This window comes from Schistocerca gregaria, chromosome 8 (genome assembly GCF_023897955.1).
Source record: "Schistocerca gregaria isolate iqSchGreg1 chromosome 8, iqSchGreg1.2, whole genome shotgun sequence".
In the NCBI taxonomy this organism is placed as follows: Eukaryota; Metazoa; Arthropoda; class Insecta; order Orthoptera; family Acrididae; genus Schistocerca; species Schistocerca gregaria.
In genome coordinates, this window is record NC_064927.1 from 200757514 (window position 1) to 200778845 (window position 21332).

The 21332-nt window shown below is 43.2% G+C and overlaps 1 protein-coding gene across 1 annotated transcript in view; it reads left to right on the plus strand.

Moving 5' to 3' along the window:
- The window catches only part of LOC126285109 (uncharacterized), a 258049-nt gene that overhangs the window by 172416 nt on the left and 64301 nt on the right, over nt 1-21332 (plus strand). The window contains exon 2 of the mRNA XM_049984433.1: nt 144-458. Within this exon, the coding sequence (XP_049840390.1) occupies nt 144-458 (315 nt within the window). The remainder of the gene's footprint in view (nt 1-143; nt 459-21332) is intronic.

Sequence of the window (21332 nt, forward strand, 5' to 3'; positions counted from 1 at the left end):
CGTCTGGATACTATGTATGCACAATTACATTTAATTTATTTTCGAAAGTTGTGCTGTGTTCGGTTTCGTTAGTATTAAGATGTAAGGGCTGAACGACAGAAACTCGGTCTACCTCTTACACAGTGACCGCTGTGAGCCATTAGGTGCGCTCAGCGCCGGGTGGCGCCGTTTGGAGGTTCTCAGTCGACCCTCGGCGCGGTCCAGACGGCAGACAGGCGGGCGGCCACACAGCCTTCGGCTGGAGCGAGGCTGCCGGGAACCGGTCTGCTCTCGCACACTGCTCTGGTTTCACTTTCGCCGCCCCCAGCTCCCCCTATAAGAGGGCGGCGCACGGCCGCCGGCGAACGCTCTTCGCTCCGCGCAGCCTCCACTCGTCAGCTCGCCTCGCAGCTTCCTCCACCTCAGCTGACCAGGAGCACGCTACGCGGCGGGGCTTCGCCATGAACAACACGCTCAAGGTCAGTAGTGACTGCGTCTGTGTCTAAAATAGTGCCGAGTGTCCGTCAATATGTGTTCTATCACCACTAGTAGTTCAGAAGAGTCTTGGAAAAATCACCGACGTGTGGCAGTACTCATAAAAAAATACCTCCGCGATCAGATCCAGTGCAACATCTGCCGCGGCCGGAACATAAGCCAATCTTATATATATATATATATATATATATATATATATATATATATATATATATATATATATATATATATATATTCCGGCCGGGATCACGCACTCAGTTGTTGCAGTACGTATTTGCTACAGACTTATTTTCGTTTTCACTGACAGTGGGAGGAAAACAAGAAAAGTAGAAAAGTGTTACTCGCGAGGAGAACACGGCAAGTGCCATAACCCTATTTCCAAGAAGCTCGGTGGAAGAGGCATCCAAATAAGCGAAGGCGTGTCTCAGCTTATCCGTAGTTACTCGACCGTTTCTAAGAAACCGACGGTCAATGTTTTCGAAGTGCTTCATTTATATATAAGGCTCATCGGCCGTTTGACCATCTTCTTCTGTACGGTGCACAAACAGTGCCCCGAACTCTTACGGGAATCGGCTAAAAGCCGCGAGTAATGAGTATAATGCCCAGGGGCACTATGAATATAGTGCGGGACAGTAAGTTGGGAATGTGGGTCTCACGGGAGGCGTGCCAGAGATAAGTCCCTGGAGTCGCGCTATCCTCTGTGTCCTCGGTGGCTCAGGTGGATAGACGGCACGGTAGCTCAGCGTGCTCGGTCAGAGGGTTTAGCTACCTTCTGTAATAAAAAAAATAAAAAAAAAAAAAAAAAAAAAAAAAAAAAACTGAGTGAACGGATCAACGAACAACCTCACCGAGTGTCATCGGACGTCCGCCACTAACAAATTCATCGAATAATATAGAACAAAATAAGATAAAGAAAGGATGGATAGAGCGTCGTCTGCCATGTAAGCAAGATATCCTGGGTTCGAGTCGCGGTCGGAGCACACATTTTCAATTGTCCCAGTTGACGTATATCAACACCTGTATGCAGCTAAGAGTAGTAATTTCATACTTCATGAGTAGTTTAGCAAGAGAGTAGCCCGATGGAAGCAGCGGCTCAGTGATCACCGTCGCAGCTTCACTCTTTTGAACTCAGTGTTCAAAACCGGACTATTTTTTTTTAAATTTTTGCTGTCATGTACCTACCCATGTCCATAGAAGATTACCATAAGAACGTCTTACGATGTATATTGAAATAACGTTGTCCTTATTTGTCTGCCAATCGTATGGTGAATGAACAAAAAGAAAAAAGACAACAAATGAATGGAAAAAATTACTTTTTTGGTGAAATTTCTGTGTTGTAGCTTGATTTATAATCAACAGCAAGCGCCAGTTTCCGAAAAATTGAGCCGTTATGTATGGTTTGCCGCTAAATTATTGCTGACGCGAGAAATCTTCAGCAATATTAACGACGTTTCTTTCCTGAGAGAGATTCATAGGAAATGTTGCTTTGTCAATGTGCACGTATCGGTCGGAATCTGTATGTTTCTAATTATTTCACTATCGGTATCACCCAAGAGAATCCAACAAAGCTTTGCAGAATAAACATAACAATAAAATTTAGGAATTGATAAGAGAATGAATTATAGAAATCAGAAAATTTAAAAACATTTTAACCCCTGAAAATAGGTAATATATATATATATTATTTAATCAATGACCCTACTGATCCGGCCGCGGTGGCGTTACGGTTCTAGGCGCTTCAGTCCGGAACCGCGGGACTGCTGCGGTCGCAGGTTCAAATCCTGCCTCAAGCATGGAGGTGTGTGATATCCTTAGGTTAGTTAGGTTTAAGTAGTTCTAAGTTCTAGGGGACTGATGACCTCAGATGTTAAGTCCCATAGTGCTCAGAGCGAGTTTTTTTTTTTTTACCCTATTGTCAAACCTAGTTGTAATTTTACAATTCATATGAAGCCATTGCAGCCCCTAACTTGATTAGAAACATTCTACGGGCATGGGTACATAAATGAAAAAAATAAAATAAATGAAAACAATAATAGGGCTTCGAACAAAGGGCGCAAATAGTGAGAGGCCGCGTCGCAAACCACTGTGCCACGAGTTGGGCTGCATTCGTTGTTCCCTAAAAGACATTTAATTTGAACGCGAAACTTTGACCGTCGTTTTTCTCAGTACCGGTCGTGTATCTACGGATAAGCCGAGACATGTGTTCGCTTATTATGACTTCTCTTCCACTGATCTATGTTTCTGAACAATCGTGTTATGGCACCTGCCGTGTTCTCTTCGGCAATCTACTTGTTCTGGTAACAGTAGTAACATGTGGTCGCAAGTCAGAAGTGCACTCGCATTCTGCATCTGATTTCCCTCAATATACAGAGTGATTATAACGCGTGTCCACATATCCATAGATGGTCGCATTGTATTAATGTGGAATCATGTCAGAGGACAACGTTGAGGTCGTGTGACTATTCTTTATTATTTGTTCCGCTGTGTCTATTTATGCACCACCGTTTTCACAAACGAGTATGGTTCTACTCTACGCACGATGTGAAATTCTCCTCAATATTGATGGCGTGGTGGCAGCAAATGCACGCCGAACACTATTGTTAAGTTTGTCAACCGTCTCGTGATGCAAGGCAACAACCTTCTGTTTTATGAACCAACATAACGCATTATCTCAAGATGACAGTTCAGGGCTTCGCGGCGGCCCCTACAAACATGCAGGCAAATGGACAGAATCACGTCCATTTATTTGAAAATATCTCGTAAGATACCTTCAAACGGCAATAGTACAATGGGCTGGTGCCCCATCCTGCTGGAACCATACACGACCGAGCAGACCCCGAGCCTGCAGATGTGGAATAAACCAATCACGTAACACGGTGAGACATGCTGTGTCATTCACAGCACCGTCAAAGAAATATGGACACTGGATGGGTTGCGTTCAAATTCTTGATAAAAATGTGGGTTTTCTTTACTCCAGACATTAATTTTTCTCGCTTTTGCACTGAGTTACACTGCACAGTCGCCCTAGAAAACACTTTCCCTCTTGAAGGAAAAGTTGTAAAGTTATCAGACATTCACCAACAAACCTGATGACGTTTTTGTTCGTCATTACCTTTACCGGCTACAAACGAACGTTTAAATGTCTTTAACTTCAAATCGTTCTTCATATGTTTTTGTAATGTCGAGTATGGAACTCCAAATTCCTGTGACCGCCGACGAGTGGACGTTTTGGGCGAACGCTCGACAGACGCTGCAGCCGCCACACACGTTTCCAGTCGTATTGGTGATCGTCCTGAGTGGGGTTTGTCTTCCATGTAACCAGTTGCAAAGAGCTTTTTCTCCCACCGTAAAACTGTTGGTTTTGGCGGGGAAGGATTCTGACACCTTGCAGTGAAATCATGCTATGTCTCATAGATTATTCTGTGTTCGTAGGACCATGCACTCATTACGATCCATTCCTCCATGCTGTAAGTGGACTCATCGCCAATTGTTTAGATGTTGGCCTATATCAACAAAAAGAAGTAACTAACATCTATGTAATGTATAGAGAGTAAGGTAACTTCTTAATCACTCTGTAATGGTGAGTTGATTAACAGCTTGGCATTGCGTATTTCGTTTCAAGTGGAACACTGTTTGACGCTATCTCCTTTCTAGCTCATCGAGAGAGCACAAACGGAGTGTGGAGAGCAGATTGCAGACGTAAAACTACTGGAGATATAAAATGTGAGTGAACGGGAGGAGGAGAGACTCAAAAAATATATTGTACCAGCTGATCACTCCTTCGAACGGTTGCTCCTGTTTCGATTAACTCCTCAGTTGCTGTCACCAAACTTAGTGTTCTCAGTTCCAGCCCTTCTACCATGAAAAATGCCTGACTATTAGGAATTGAACACGGATCCGCTATATGCCAGTCCGAGAAAGATTATCGCTCGACAGACGACAAAACTCATAGGGGTTGAAAATTCCGCTGTTCGACTGATGCTGGGTTTCTTTTCTTTCTTCCTCCCTTCTCTTTACTGCGAAAACCCTGAAACAACTTAGTTGTCTCTAGTGGTATTATGAGAGCTCTTAGAAAGGTAAGCAGAGTGATATGACTCTGCGGTCAGTTATTCCTAATAAAGCGCAGAGTGAGTGAGAGAGAGAGAGAGAGAGAGGGAGAGAAGAGAGAGAGAGAGAGAGAGATTAACTAGCACGACAGCCCATTCTTACCGTTACTGCCACGTAACCATAGCATAATGGAGCTCCACCTAGCTCCTTGTCCTATTTAGATCTAGCAACTGTGTATGCGACCTTCATGGACATTTTTTACAATTATTTTCTGGGAGACATTAGCGAACATTGCATCGGCGTAATTTTCTTTTTCTAGAGCTTTGCGATGACTTCACAACATTACACCGTCAGCAGCTTGGAAGCTAAATAAATATAATAAATATCATGCTGACTAAATTCTGCTTTGAATACCAACGCTTATGGGGAACTTGTTACGAAAATTTTAACCGTTTCCGAAAGAAAAAAATTCTGGAACTTTGAGCACTTGTACTCGTATAAATGGAAACTGTAGACTTAGAAGTGCGGAAAGCCGAACAGATAAAAAACGTTGTATGTAAAACCTAGCAGCTAACTCTACACGAAACCAAATATTATGTAGTGCGGAGGCGCAAAGATTCTTTTTTGACGATAGATCTCATCGAATCAAAGACAGCTTGAAATATCATGGGAGTTGGAACACCCACAGAACTCTGTTTGTTGGAATTAAGTTCTCTAGTTGCGATTCATTGGAAGATTGCTAAAGCATTGTAATCAACTTATGGATGGGATAGCTGACATACTCTTGTCTAGTCTATTGTGTAAAGTTCTTCATTACCCGGGAACCTAACCAGTTTCCATTAGCGAATAAACAGGAACTTTTCAAAGAAGATATCTGAGTTTCCCCGCAGGTACACTAGAGAAGTGAGGGCGTGAATGCAATCGTCAACAAACTCTCACGCGAGGCACTTGCGGAAAGATACAGTGTTTCACGCGGAGAGTTGGACATACGATTTGAGAATGCATGTTATGAGTCGAGATACGAATTACTTCCTCATATATGTCACACTTATCATGAAACAACCATGAGGATAAAACCTTCGAGAGTTTCGGATAGGCCAGATGAAGTAGGAACAAAGAGAGCCATGTGACACAAAGATACTGACGCATTGAACGCAATTTCGCACACACTGTGTGGCGAGCAGCGTAGTACAAAACTGGTTCAAATGCCTCTAAGCACTATGGGTCTTAACATCTGAGGTCATCAGTCCCCTAGACTTAGAACTACTTGCACCTGACTAACCTAAGGACATCACACACATCCATGTTCGAGGCGGGAATCGAATATGCGACCATAGCAGCAGCGTGGTTCCAGATTGAAGCGCCTAGAACCGCTCGGCCACAGCGGACGGCCAGCAGCGTAGTAAAGATTTAAAATGCAGGTCTGACGCATGTTGAAAGCATGTCGTGAACGGAAACAGTCTCCTCACTCATAAGATTACTATGCTTCACGTGTACGTCATACGTACTAAGAAAAAGAAAAAAATAAAGACGTCTTGTCATGAAGGAATTATTCAAATTGAAAGGAAATCAGTAGATGTAATTTACATGTACAGATAAACAAATTATTACAATTTCAGAAAAACTGGACAGAGAAACAGTTTCAAAAATTGAGCAATTCAACAACGCATTGGTCGACGTCTGGCTCTTATACAAGCAGCTATTCGGCTACACAGTGATTGATAGAGTTGTTGGATGACCTCCTCAGGAATATCGTACCAGATTGCGTCCAACTGACGTGTTATATCATCAAAACCCCGCGACCGTTGGAGGGCCCTGCACATAATATTGATGGACGTTTTGCGCGCAGCTCGCGGTCTCGCGGTTGCGTTCTCGCTTCCCGAGTACAGGGTCCCGGGTTCGATTCCCGGCGGGGTCAGGGATTTTTATCTGCCTCGAGATGACTGCGTGTTTGTGTTGTCCTCATCATTTCATCGTCATACATAAAAGTGGCGAGATTGGACTGAGCAAGGGTTGAGAAATTGTACGGGCGCTGATAACCACGCAGTTGAGCGTCCCAAAAACCAAACATAATCATACTCATCATAAACGTTCTCAGTTGGGGAGAGATCTACATCCATACTCCGCAAGCCACCTGACGGTGTGTGGCGGAGGGTACCCTGAGTACCTCTATCGGTTCTCCCATCTATTCCAGCCTCGTATTGTTCGTGGAAAGAAAGATTGTCGGTATGCTTCTGTGTGGGCTCTAATCTCTCTGATTTTATCCTCATGGTCTCTTCGCGAGATATAAGTAGGATGGAGCAATGTACTGCTTGACTCTTCGGTGAAGGTATGTTCTCGAAAGTTTAACAAAAGCCCGTACCGAGCTACTGAGCATCTCTCCTGCAGAGTCTTCCACTGGAGTTTATCTATCATCTCCGTAACGCTTTCGCGATTACTAAATGATCCTGTGATGAAGCGCGCTGCTCTCCGTTGGATCTTTTCTATCTTTTCTATCAACCCTATCTGGTACGGATCCCACACTGCTGAGCAGTATTCAAGCAGTGGGCGAACAAGCGTACTGTAACCTACTTCCTTTGTTTTCGGATTGCATTTCCTTAGGATTCTTCCAATGAATCTCAGTCTGGCATCTGCCTTACCCACGATCAACTTTATATGATCATTCCATTTTAAATCACTCCTAATGCGTACTCCCAGATAATTTATGGAATTAACTGCTTGCAGTTGCTGACCCGCTGTTTTGTAGCTAAATGATAAGGGATCTATCTTTCTATGTATTCGCAGCACATTACACGTGTCTACATTAAGATTCAATTGCCATTCCTTGCACCATGCGCCAATTCGTTGCAGATCCTCCTGCATTTCAGTATAATTTTCCATTGTTACAACCTCCCGATACACCACAGCATCATCTGCAAAAAGCCTCAGTGAACTTCCGATGTCATCCACCTGGTCATTTATGTATATTGTGAATAGCAACGGTCCTATGACACTCCCCTGCGGCACATCTGTAATCACTCTTACTTTGGAAGACTTCTCTCCATTGAGAATGACATGCTGCGTTCTGTTATCTAGGAACTCTTCAATCCAATCACACAAGTGGTCTGATAATCCATATGCTCTTACATTGATCCGGCGACCTTTCTGGCGAGGGTAAGGTTTGAAAAGCACGAAGACAGCAGAAATTCTCGCCACGTACGGGCAGGCATTATCTTGCTGAAATGTAAGTCCAGCAAGGCTTGCCATGAAGGGCAACGAAACAGGACATAGAATATCGCCGCGTTACCACTGTGCTGTAAGGGTGACGCCGATGAAAACAAAACTGGGGTGCTGCTATGATATGTCATGGCACACAAGACCATCACTCCTGGCTGTCGTGCCGTATGGCGAGGGCCAGTCAGGTTGGTATCACACCGCTATCTGGAGCTTCTCCAGACACTCCTTCGCTGGTGATTGCTGCTCAGTTCGATGCGAGACTCATCACTGAAGGCAATTCTCCTCCAGCCAATGAGATTCCAGGCAGCATGTGCCCGGCAACACTGCAAACAGACTTATTGGTGCACAGAGGTCGATGGTAGTCAGTTCAAGGGGCGCCGTGAGCTCAGCCCACTTTCTGTGACCTGCCTATTAAAGGTACTTGTCTTCACTAAAGCGCCATTTGCAAGTCGATTTGAAGATAATGAAGAATTCAGGGATCTGAGTGCCTCTCCGATGAGTGCTCGATCCTCTTGTCCTGTCGCCTCTTTAGGTCGACCGCTTCCCACTTGTGTTCGCCCACGGTTCACTTCGCGCGTCACTGAGACCAACTAAACTGTAACATGTTGTGGCGCTTCAGCAACCGTGAATTGTTCAGACAATAAGAAATTCAGCCTTCAGTTGCAAGGTAATTTTTTTTTTTAGTTTTCCTATCTGCTTTGCACTTTTATTATAGTGCGTTTGTACATTGGGTCTCCATATATTTTGTATTGTACTGGTCATGACAGCAGTTGCAAAGGATTTCTTAATTTGCCTGTTTCATGTTCAAGATATTACATGCTTCGCACGCCTGTGTCCCCTACACTAATTTATCAGCTACTGCAGTGAGGTTTCGCTCTCTTATTATAATATTTGAATGTACGTAAATTTTCTTGTCCTGACTCAGTAGCTAGTTCTTAGGAATAATGTACTGTACCATAGGTAGGCATTTGTCCATTTCCAGGACTATTTCCAGTCACATTTTGTTTACAGTTTACGTTGCGCTAAGTAATTTTGAATCAGCTTGTCTCCAGCGCTCGCGCACGACCTTGACCGCTGACCTAGGCCTCGCCGCGGAATTGCTCGCGACGCCTAGTTTCCTTGCTGCTCACGTGTAACCCTTATCCCCAGCCCGTCGTAGCTCTGTCTACGTTTTTCTTATTGCTTTTAGTATTGACAGACATAATCTTATGATCATGCATCTTTATTCTGTATTAGTGTTATTCTGTGACATGGCCAACAGTTGGCCCTCAAAATAATTTAATTTTTGTAAGTATCACGATGTTTCTTATTATGGAATCATTAGAGTGATGATTTATTTCAATGTTTAATATATTTCCGTATGTGTTAATTTATAGGTTCTGAAGAAGATACCATTATTGGCATCGAAACCTGTTGTTGTTGTTGTTGTTGTCTTCAGTCCTGATACTGGTTTGATGCAGCTCTCCATGCTACCCTATCCTGTGCAAGCTTCTTCATCTCCCAGTACTTACTGCAACCTGCTTACTGCGAAAGCAAAGAGAGATTCACTCCAAGTTTAAACGCAGCCAAAACGTCTCGGACAAATAGAAGCTAAACGATGTCAAAGTTAGCGTAAGGATGGCTATGCGTGAAGCGTTCAGTGAATTCGAAAGTAAAATTCTATGTACCGACTTGACAGAAAATCCTAGGAAGTTCTGGTCTTACGTTAAATCAGTAAGTGGCTCGAAACAGCATATCCAGACAGTCCGGGATTATGATAGCATTGAAACAGAGGATGACACGCGTAAAGCTGAAACACTAAATTCCTTTTTCCAAAGCCGTTTCACAGAGGAAGACCGCACAGCAGTTCCTTCTCTAAATCCTCGCACAAACCAAAAATTGGCTGACATCGAAATAAGTGTCCAAGGAATAGAAAAGCAACTGGAATCACTCAACAGAGGAAAGTCCACTGGACCTGGCGGGATACCAATTCGATTCTACACAGAGTACGCGAAAGAACTTGCCCCCTTTCTAACAGCCGTGTACCGCAAGTCTCTAGAGGAACGGAAGGTTCCAAATGACTGGAAAAGAGCACAGGTAGCCCCCGTCTTCAAGAAGGGTCGTCGAGCAGATGCGCAAAACTATAGACCTATATCTCTAACGTCGATCTGTTGTAGAATTTTAGAACATGTTTTTTGCTCGAGTATCATGTCGTTTTTGGAAACCCAGAATCTACTCTGTAGGAATCAACATGGATTCCGGAAACAGCGATCGTGTGAGACCCAACTCGCTTTATTTGTGCATGAGACCCAGAAAATATTAGATACAGGCTCCCGGGTAGATGCTATTTTTCTTGACTTCCGGAAGGCGTTCAATACAGTTCCGCACTGTCGCCTGATAAACAAAGTAAGAGCCTACGGAATATCAGACCAGCTGTGTGGCTGTATTGAAGAGTTTTTAGCAAACAGAACACAGCATGTTGTTATCAATGAAGAGACGTCTACAGACGTTAAAGTAACCTCTGGTGTGCCACAGGGGAGTGTTGTGGGACCATTGCTTTTCACAATATATATAAATGACCTAGTAGATAGTGTCGGAAGTTCCATGCGGCTTTCGCGGATGATGCTGTAGTATACAGAGCATTAGAAAATTGTAGCGAAATGCAGGAAGATCTGCAGCGGATAGGCACTTGGTGCAGGGAGTGGCAACTGACCCTTAACATTTTTTTGGTCATCAGTCTACTGACTGGTTTGATGCGGCCCGCCACGAATTCCTTTCCTGTGTAACCTCTTCATCTCAGAGTAGCACTTGCAACCTACGTCCTCAATTATTTGCTTGTCGTATTCCAATCTCTGTCTTCCTCTACAGTTTTTGCCCTCTACAGCTCCCTCTAGTACCATGGAAGTCATTCCCTCGTGTCTTAGCATATGTCCTATCATCCTGCCCCTTCTTCTTATCAGTGTTTTCCACATATTCCTTTCCTCTCCGATTCTGCGTAGAATCTCCTCATTCCTTACCTTATCAGTCCACCTAATTTTCAACATTCGTCTATATCACCACATCTCAAATGCTTCGATTCTCTTCTGTTCCGGTTTTCCCACAGTCCATGTTTCACTACCATACAATGCTGTACTCCAGACGTACATCCTCAGAAATTTCTTCCTCAAATTAAGGCCTGTATTTGATATTAGTAGACTTCTCTTCCCCAGAAATACCTTTTTGGCCATAGCGAGTCTGCTTTTGATGTCCTCCTTGCTACGTCCGTCATTGGTTATTTTACTGCCTAGGTAGCAGAATTCCTTAACTTCATTGACTTCGTGACCATCAATCCTGATGTTAAGTTTCTCACTGTTCTCATTTCTACTACTTCTCATTACCTTCGTCTTTCTTCGATTTACTCTCACACCATACTGTGTACTCATTAGACTGTTCATTGCGTTCAGCAGATCATTTAATTCTTCTTCACTTTCACTCAGGATAGCAATGTCATCAGCGAATCGTATCATTGATATCCTTTCACCTTGTATTTTAATTCCACTCCTGAACCTTTCTTTTATTTCCATCATTGCTTCCTCGATATACAGATTGAAGAGTAGGGGCGAAAGGCTACAGCCTCGTCTTACGCCCTTCTTAATACGAGCTCTTCGTTCTTGATCGTCCACTCTTATTATTCCCTCTTGGTTGTTGTACATATTGTATATGACCCGTCTCTCCCTATAGCTTACCCCTACTTTTTTCAGAATCTCGAACTGCTTGCACCATTTTATACTGTCGAACGCTTTTTCCAGGTCGACAAATCCTATGAACGTGTCTTGATTTTTCTGTAGCCTTGCTTCCATTATTAGCCGTAACGTCAGAATTGCCTCTCTCGTGCCTTTACTTTTCGTAAAGCCAAACTGATCGTCACCTAGCGCATTCTCAATTTTCTTTTCCATTCTTCTGTATATTATTCTTGTAAGCAGCTTCGATGCATGAGCTTTTAAGCTGATTGTGCGATAATTCTCGCACTTGTCAGCTCTTGCCGTCTTCGGAATTGTGTGGATGATGCTTTTCCGAAAGTCAGATGGTATGTGCCTGGCTCATATATTCTACACACCAACGTGAATAGTCGTTTTGTTGCCACTTCCCCTAATGATTTTAGAAATTCTGATGAAATGTTATCTGTCCCTTCTGCCTTATTTGACCGTAAGTCCTCCAAAGCTCTTTTAAATTCCGATTCTAATACTGGATCCTCGATCTCTTTTAAATCGACTCCTGTTTCTTCTTCTATCACATCAGACAAATCTTCACTCTCATAGAGGCTTTCAATGTATTCTTTCCACCTATCTGCTCTCTCCTGTGCATTTAACAGTGCAATTTCCGTTGCACTCTTAATGTTACCACCGTTGCTTTTAATGTCACCAAAGGTTGTTTTGACTTACCTGTATGCTGAGTCTGTCCTTCCGACAATCATATCTTTTTCGATTTCTTCACATTTTTCCTGCAGCCATTTCGTCTTAGCTTCCCTGCACTTCCTATTTATTTCATTCCTCAGCGACTTGTATTTCTGTATTCCTGATTCTCCCGGAACATGCTTGTACTTCCTCCTTTCATCAACCAACTGAAGTATTTCTTCTGTTAGCCATGGTTTCTTTGCAGCTACCTTCTTTGTACCTATGTTTTCCTTCCCAACTTCTGTGACGGCTCTTTTTAAAGATGTCCATTCCTCTTCAACTGTGCTGCCTACTGCACTATTCCTTATTGCTGTATCTATAGCGTTATAGAACTTCAAACGTATCTCGTCATTCCTCAGAACTTCCGTATCCCACTTCTTTGCGTATTGATTCTTCCTGACTAATGTCTCGAACTTCAGCCTACTCTTCATCACTACTATATTGTGATCTGAGTCTATATCTGCTCCTGGGTACGCCTTACAATCCAGTATCTGATTTCGGAATCTCTGTCTGACCATGATGTAATCTAATTGAAATCTTCCCGTATCTCCCGGCCCTTTCCAAGTATACCTCCTCCTCCTGTGATTCTTGAACAGGGTATTCGCTATTACTATCAGAAACATGTTACAGAACTCAATTAGTCTTTCTCCTCTTTCATTCCTCGTGCCAAGCCCATATTCTCCTGTAACCTTTTCTTCTACTCCTTCACCTACAACTGCATTCCAGTCGCCATGACTATTAGATTTTCGTCCCCCTTTACATACTGCATTACCCTTTCAATATCCTCATACACTTTCTCTATCTGTCCATCTTCAGCTTGCGACGTCGGCATGTATACCTGAACTATCGTTGTCGGTGTTGGTCTGCTGTCGTTTCTGATTAGAATAATCCGGTCACTGAACTGTTCACAGTAACACACCCTCTGCCCTACCTTCCTATTCACAACGAATCCTACACCTGTTATACCATTTTTTGCTGCTGTTGATATTACCCGATACACATCTGACCAGAAATCCTTGTCTTCCTTCCACTTCACTTCACTGACCCCTACTATACCTAGATTGACCCTTTGCATTTCCCTTTTTAGATTTTCTAGTTTCCCTACCACATTCAAGCTTCTGACATTCCACGCCCCGACTCGTAGAACATTATCGTCCGTTTATTATTCAGTCTTTTTCTCATGGTAACCTCCCCCTTGGCAGTCCCCTCCCGGAGATCCGAATGGGGGACTATTCCGGAATCTTTTGCCGATGGAGAGATAATTATGACACTTCTTCAACTACAGGCCACATATCCTGTGGATACACGTTACGTGTGTTTAATGCAGTGGTTTCCATTGCCTTCTGCATCCCCATGTCGTTGATCATTGCTGATTCTTCCGCCTTTAGGGGCAATTTCCCACCCCTAGGACAAGAGAGTGCCCTGAACCTCTATCCGATCCTCCGCCCTCTTTGACAAGGTCGTTGGCAGAATGAGGCTGACTTCTTATGCCGGAAGTCTTCAGCCGCCAATGATGTTTATTTATCAAAATTTAGGCAGTGGCGAGGATCGAACCCGAGACCGAACGCGTTTTGATTTTGAATCAAAGACGCTACCCCTTAACATAGACAAATGTAATGTATTGCGAATACATAGAAAGAAGGATCCTTTATTGTATGATTATATGATAGCGGAACAAACACTGGTAGCAGTTACTTCTGTAAAATATCTGGGAGTATGCGTGCGAAACGATTTGAAGTGGAGTGATCATATAAAATTAATTGTTGGTAAGGCGGGTACCAGGTAGAAATTCATTGGGGGAGTCCTTAGAAAATGTAGTCCATCAACAAAGGAGGTGGCTTACAAAACACTCGTTCGACCTATACTTGAGTATTGCTCATCAGTGTGGGATCCGTACCAGATCGGGTTGACCAAGGAGATAGAGAAGATCCAAAGAAGAGCGGCGCGTTTAGTCACAGGGTTATTTGGTAACCGTGATAGCGTTACGGAGATGTTTAACAAACTCAAGTGGCAAACTCTGCAAGAGAGGCGCTCTGCACCGCGGTGTAGCTTGCTCGTCAGGTTTCGAGAGGGTGCGTTTGTGGATGAGGTATCGAATATATTGCATCGTCCTACTTATACCTCCCGAAGAGATCACGAATGTAAAATTAGAGAGATTAGAGCGCGCACGGAGGCTTTCAGACAGTCGTTCTTCTCGCGAACCATATGAGACTGGAACAGGAAAGAGAGGTAATGACAGTGGCACGTAAAGTGCCCTCCGCCACACACCGTTGCGGAGTATAAATGTAGATGTAGATGAACCTACATCCTTCTGAAATCGAAACCTAGGTAAACTAAAATTGCAAGGTAAAGTTGCAAGGTAAAATTTTTTTAGTTTACCTAGGTTTTAGTTTATCGAAACCTAGGTAAACTAAAAAACTTTTGCCTTGCAACTGAAGGCTGAATTTCTTATTGTCTGATAGACTAAACTTTCTCTTTCGAATGCTCACATCCGTATATATCTGTCTGATAGGCGTATTTACTGTCCAACTGAGTACACAGAAAGAACTTCGCAAAGACCTTATGCCATGGTGTCGAAATGTCCTCTCTTTACTATTCTTTCCAGCTGCGCGATGAAATTGCGGTGCAGCGTTACACATTCATCCAAAGGCGGCCAAACTTTGATATTTGGCATTTTTCGTCGATACCTATATGAAAATCAAGTAGTCACTAATTTTCTTACCTCTTTCGTGGTGCACCATTCATTTTCGTTTCTTTTTTTTTTTTCGTAGAGTGTATGTTTCACTCTGAAAAATAACAATGAAACAAATAAGGTTCCAAAACTCTGTGCCTCAATATTTATTAACTTTAAATCGAATGCGATGGATTTGGATCAGAGACATGATTCGTGTTACGAGGAAGAGCGGTCCAAATATTTGTAGAGCTGGCCATAATTAGTATTGCCGAAGTTTATACAAATAACTTCATTCCAGTTCCCACCAGCCATTCGCGAGTGGAATGGAGTACGGGGAGATCATCACTTAGTGGTACCAGAACTACCGTCCGCTACACACCATTAGGTGGCTTTCGGAGTTCGGTGGAGGTGGAGATTCTTCAAGTGCTCGTAGTCGAATCATTCCTCTACTCTTGATGCGCATTTAAAAATTCTAACCCTATAGTTCCTTTGAGATGTTGCTTTTAGGCCATGTCCACTCTTCGGGTTAAATAGCTCATTAACGTATTTAGCATTAAACGGTTGGTTTATTTACTCTTGATTCACATAGATTTCGAATCAGAAGCGGTGCTTATTAAATACATATTCATTTCAATATTCTGGCTCTGTTTTATAAAGCAGTAATTTTTTTAATGTCCTTGTACAATGTATACTCTCAGTATACAAGTGTGTTAAGTAACGTAAAACAGAGGTTAATCTCTGCAACTGTACGAACTTCTGTTCATTTTCTGAAAGCTGAAGTGCTTTAGGGAGCTATTCTGCTGTGAATCCAATATAATGTTTGCGCCATTGCTGAGTGGCATTTTATAAAGTCCAAATAGCGTTACTTAAATCTAAAACCGGATCATTAACAGGTCTCAGTCTATTTGATACTTCAGGTATCACTGGCTAGATGGGACAGCACATACTTCGTTGTACGCTACTGGCCATTTAAATTGCTACACCACGAAGATGACGTGCTGCAGAAGCGAAATTTAACAAACGGGAAGAAGATGATTTGATATGTAATTGATTAGCTTTTCAGAGCATTAATGCAAGGTTGGCGCCGGTGGCGACTCCTACAACGTGCTGACAACCGATTTCTCATACACAAACAGCAGTTGACCGGCGTTGCCTGGTGAAATGTTGTTGTGGTGCCTCGTGTAAGGAAAGGGCTACCATGACGTTTCCAACTTTGATAAAGATCGGATTGTAGCCTATCGCGTTAGCGGTGTATCGTATCGCGAAATTCTGCTCGCGTTGGTCGAGATCCAATGACTGTTAGCAGAATATGGGATCGGTGGGTTCAGGGGGGTAATACAGAACGCCGTGCTGGATCCCTACGGCCTTGTATCACTAGCAGTCGAGATGACAGGCATCTTATCAGCATGGCTGTAACGGATCGTGCAGCCACGTCTCGATCCCTGAGTCAACAGATTGGGACGTTTGTAAGACAACAACCATCTGCCCGAACAGTTCGACGACGTTTGCAGGAGCATGGACTATCAGCTCGGAGACCATGACTGCGGTTACCCTTGACGCTGCATTACAGACAGGAGCGCCAGCGATGGCGTAATCAACGACGAAACCTTGGTGCACGAATGACAAAACGCCATTTTTTCAGATGAATCAGGTTCTGTTTACAGCATCATGATGGTCGCATCCGTGTTTGGCGACATCGCGGTGAATGCACATTGGAAGCCTGTATTCGTCATCACCATACTGGCGTATCACCCGACGTGATGGTATGCGGTGCCATTGGTTACACGTCTCCATCACCTCTTGTTCGCATTGACAGCACTTTGAACAGTGGACGTTACATTTCAGATGTTTTATGACCCGTGGCTCTACCCTTCATTCGATCCCTGCGAATCCCTACATTTCAGGAGGATAATGCACAACCGCATGTTGCAGGTACTGTACGGGCCTTTCTGGATACAGAAACTGCTCGACTGCTGGCGTGGCCAGCACATTCTCCAGATCTCTTACCATTTGAAAACGTCTGGTCAATGGTGGACGAGCAACTGGCTCGTCACAATACGCTAGTCACTACTCTTGATGAACTGTGGTATCGTGTTGAAGCTGCATGGGCAGCTGTACCTGTACACGCCATCCAAGCTCTGTTTGACTTAATGCCCAGGCGAATCAAGGCCCTTATTACGGCCAGAGGTGGTTGTTCTGGGTACTGATTTCTCAGGATCTATGCGCCCAAATTGCGTGAAAATGTAATCACACGTCAGTTCTAGTGTAACATATTTGTCCAATGAATACCCGTTTAACATCTGTATTTCTTCTTGGTGTAGCAATTTTAATGGCCATTATTGTATATTAGACACTGGATATTTCATCCTATGACGTATTTGAGTAAACTGCGACAATCAATGCAGTAAATAGACGAACCGCGATCCTTAACATTGTACCCCTAATTTCTTCCGTCAAAAAAATTTTCTTGAAGGAAAGAGGTGGGGGTGTCGAAAATGAGCACTTATGATTTGTCTGTAGGAAACCAAAGTTCCGATATGACTACCGGAGTTGCCTCAACGCTTGACTGAACAACATTCGTTGTTGCTCCACGATGTACCGTCCACGTGTCTGCGATGTGTTAGGTGCAACTATGTGGGTGTGAAATGATGGTTCCTAACCATTCGCATCTTGAGCGCACAAGCATGTTGACAAGGAATTGCACAGTTACTAGATTCGAAAGCACACTTTCATCTAGCAGTTGACAAGATCGTAGGATATCACGCCGCTCTACTTTTCTAGCGGCCGCTCACCAAGTCGTTAGTGTAATTAACGTAAGTATAAATTTGAGAGATACAGTTATTTCTAAGTCACTAGATGGCTTTCAGTTGGCTGTCTAACAGATACAGGTATCCAGGACAAAGAGAGGGGAAATTCCGTACGCTCTAAACACACATTTAGACATTTCTTGTGAAACCCAAGTCTGAACTCGTGCTTTCCTCACATTGTCATTTTTCTTCGCACGGCAGAAGTAATTTGCGTAGTTAGCAGCTGTGAATCCAATGTACTTATTTCGTCATCTCTGATTCTCTATCCTCTAAATGACGTTACCTAAAAAAAACCAAGTCATTAGCTGATTGTAGTTTATCCATTGTGGAACTCGCTCAGGAAAGCGTGTCGATACCGGAATGGTCTAACTTTACTGCCAGTTAAACAATGGGTGTTCTGAAAGCCATGGATCAGGGTGACAGGAGGATGCAGTGTTTCTTGAATTTACATAAACTACTTGACTTCGAACGCCTTCAACGCCTATTAACGAAAGTACGATCATATGCAGTATCAAACGAAAATTGTGATTGGGTTGAGGATTAGAGGCTTTCTTGGTAGCGAGGAAGTGTGTTGGTACCAATGGGTCAAATGGCTCTGAGCACTATGGGACTTAACATCTGAGGTCATCAGTCCCCTAGAACTTAGAACTGCTTAAACCTAAATAACCTAAGGACGTCACACACATCCATGTCCGAGGCAGGATCCGAACCTGCGACCGTAGCGGTTGCGCGGTTCCAGACTGAAGCGCCTAGAACCGCTCGGCCACAACGGACGGACTGTGTTGGTACCTTTTCCGTTCATGTTGTGCATTAATAGCCTGGAAGGCAATATTACTTGTTCCACAAGCTGCGATATGGTTGCGAATTGAACAGTGACTCGAATATAGAATAAATTTTCTTTATTCATGTCTATTGTCACAAATTTTTGTCATCAGACTACCGGTTTCGGTCTATAGTAACCATCTTAAGATCTGTTTCATATAAATATGTTCTAATACACCGGAGCCATAGTGGCATCGTCAAACGCTAAACACAAAATCAGTGCCAGCACCGTCAAATATATGTAAATAATAGTATATACAAGAGTCATATTGTCAGCAGCACTGATGTTCAAATCACTAACTTGTAACCTCAGAATTCTTGCACGTGATGAAGTATCATTTGAGAAATGTTGCACAAATTTTCAGTCAATTCTTGATAAAATTTAAAAACAGAGCAAAGACTCGCAACTCGCTTAAATGTTCAGAAACGTAAAAGCATGCACTACAAATGATTATAATATCAACGAGTCTTAACTGGAAACGGGGAACTCATACAGATACCTTGGTGTACCAGTTTGTTGGGATACGAAATCGATGAAGACATAGGCCAAGTCTCGATTCATTGGTAGAATACTAGGGAAATTCAGTCAGTCCACATGATTACTAGCAAAATATTTACACGATCCATCCTAGAATACTCTTCATGTGTGAACGACCCATACGAAATATGATGAACAGGGAACATTGAGCGTATATAGAGAAGGGCAGCGCGAATGATACCAGGTTTGACACACAGAAGGGCGTCACGTAAATCGTGAGACACTTGAAATGGGGTATACACGTTAACTATCCCATGAAAGACTATTTACACCGTTTCAAGAGCTGCTATTGAGAAATCTAGAAATATACTACCTCCGAAGCATCGCTGCCGACAAAATTAGGCTAATTATTGCAGCGCTTCATAAACAAAAGGCATGGGATGAAGCCTTAATACTTGGTACAATGGGTAAAATTTGCGGAATATAGATGTAGATATAAATGCAGATATAAAGAAGTTATCGACAGCCATTAAGCATGGTTACTCGAAGCCGTATACTCCTCATGGGTATGAACGTGTTCGGAAATGCCTTTATTAATCAGACACATACAGCGTCAAGCGAAAAATTATTTTCGTTGAAAGCGCACTTGTTTTTAACAGTAGTCCTCTCCTGGATCAATGCACACTGAATGATTTTGCATTCCCTGGATTTCACATACGACGTATAAGTTTGGAAGTTCTCCACAGCACCAATCGACGACCACTGAACAGTTTCCAACCATCATTTTCTTTAAATGTAAAGCAGATTAAAGTCAGATGGTGCCAAATCAGGTGTACAACATCCATATATAACAAATTAGTGTTTAAAACCACCTCGATTGTATCACTTCCATAACATCCTTGTGTGCAGATATGTTTCTCAGATGGAAGGTCACTACTTTTAATTTTGAAATTTAGACCACTTCAACGAGTTTTCCGTCCAGTTGGTCCAGAAATTTTATATGGTAAAGATAATTTCTTTTACATAATAGAAAACAACGCTCATAAAATTTTCCTTAAATGAACTCAGCTTTTTCGTTTTTGATACAGATATCAAGAACTGGACCCACGGCTCCGTAACAAATCGAACAAAATTCACTGATTGTATTTTAATCGTTCCAAACACAGCCGATAAAATTCTTTTTGCATTTGGTTTTCCTCAGCATACAACGAACGCTCGAAACTTATCAACAGTCAATTCTTCAGTTATTTCGAGCATCCTTAGCGGGCAGTACTCCAATATTATAGTATTCATTTTTCTAGGTTTCTTGTGTGAAGTTGCCGTCAAATTCAACATAAGTATGTTCACGTTTCAATTGAGCTACCTGTTTGTAAATGGGGACAATGAAGGAGCAGACCTCATCCAAATCTTGTGACGAGACTCAGTTGGCAATATGCTCTCCAAATCAAATTTACTTCGTTTCAGCGTAAAACAAACCACTCGCAGATCACGTTGATACTTAAGCAACTGTGTAACATTCATCAACGTAACCAAAACTAAATCTGATTGCTGTGCCATTGGTAGCTCTGCGCCAGGAAGAGAGACAGCTCAGTGGGGCCGTGCGTTATCATTCATCAGGAGGAAGGTGAAACCCACTGCACCCCTGAAAAGGCGGACATACTGGTGCTAAATGACGTCCCGATACACCTGACCTGTTACAGTTCCTCTGTCAAAGACATGCAGGGGTGCACGTGCACCAATCATAATCCCACCCCACACCATCAGACCACGACCTCCATACAGGTGCCTTTCAAGGATATTAAGGGGTTGGTATCTGGTTCCCGGTTCAAGCCAGATGAAAACCCGGCAAGAATCACTGTTCAGACTATACTTGGACTCGTCCGTGAACATAGCCTGGGACCACTCTTCCAATGACCATGTACTATGTTCTTGACACCAGGCTTTACGGGCTCTGCTATGACCCGTGGTCAGTGGAACGCACCTTGCGGGTCTCCGGGCGAATAAACCATGTCTGTTCAGTCGTCTGTAGACTGACTGGAGACGACAGTTAAAAGTGGCTGCCGTAAGGTCCCGAGCAAGGCTACCTGCAGTACTCCGTGGCCTTCTGCGGACACTGATGGTGAGATATCGGTCTTCTTGTGGTGTTGTACATTGTGGACATCCCGTACTGTAGCGCCTGGACAGGTTTCCTGTCTTCTGGAATCGTTGCCATAATCTTGAGATCACACTTTGTGGCACAGCCTCCAGCCGCCCTATTATTCTACCCCTCATAATGTCTTTGAGCCATTTTCAACACACAGTCACCATCAGCACGTCTGGAAACGTCTGCACACTTACTCGCTGCACCGTACTCTGTCATGCACTGACACACCTCTGCGTATGTACACTGCTGCCAGCGCCAC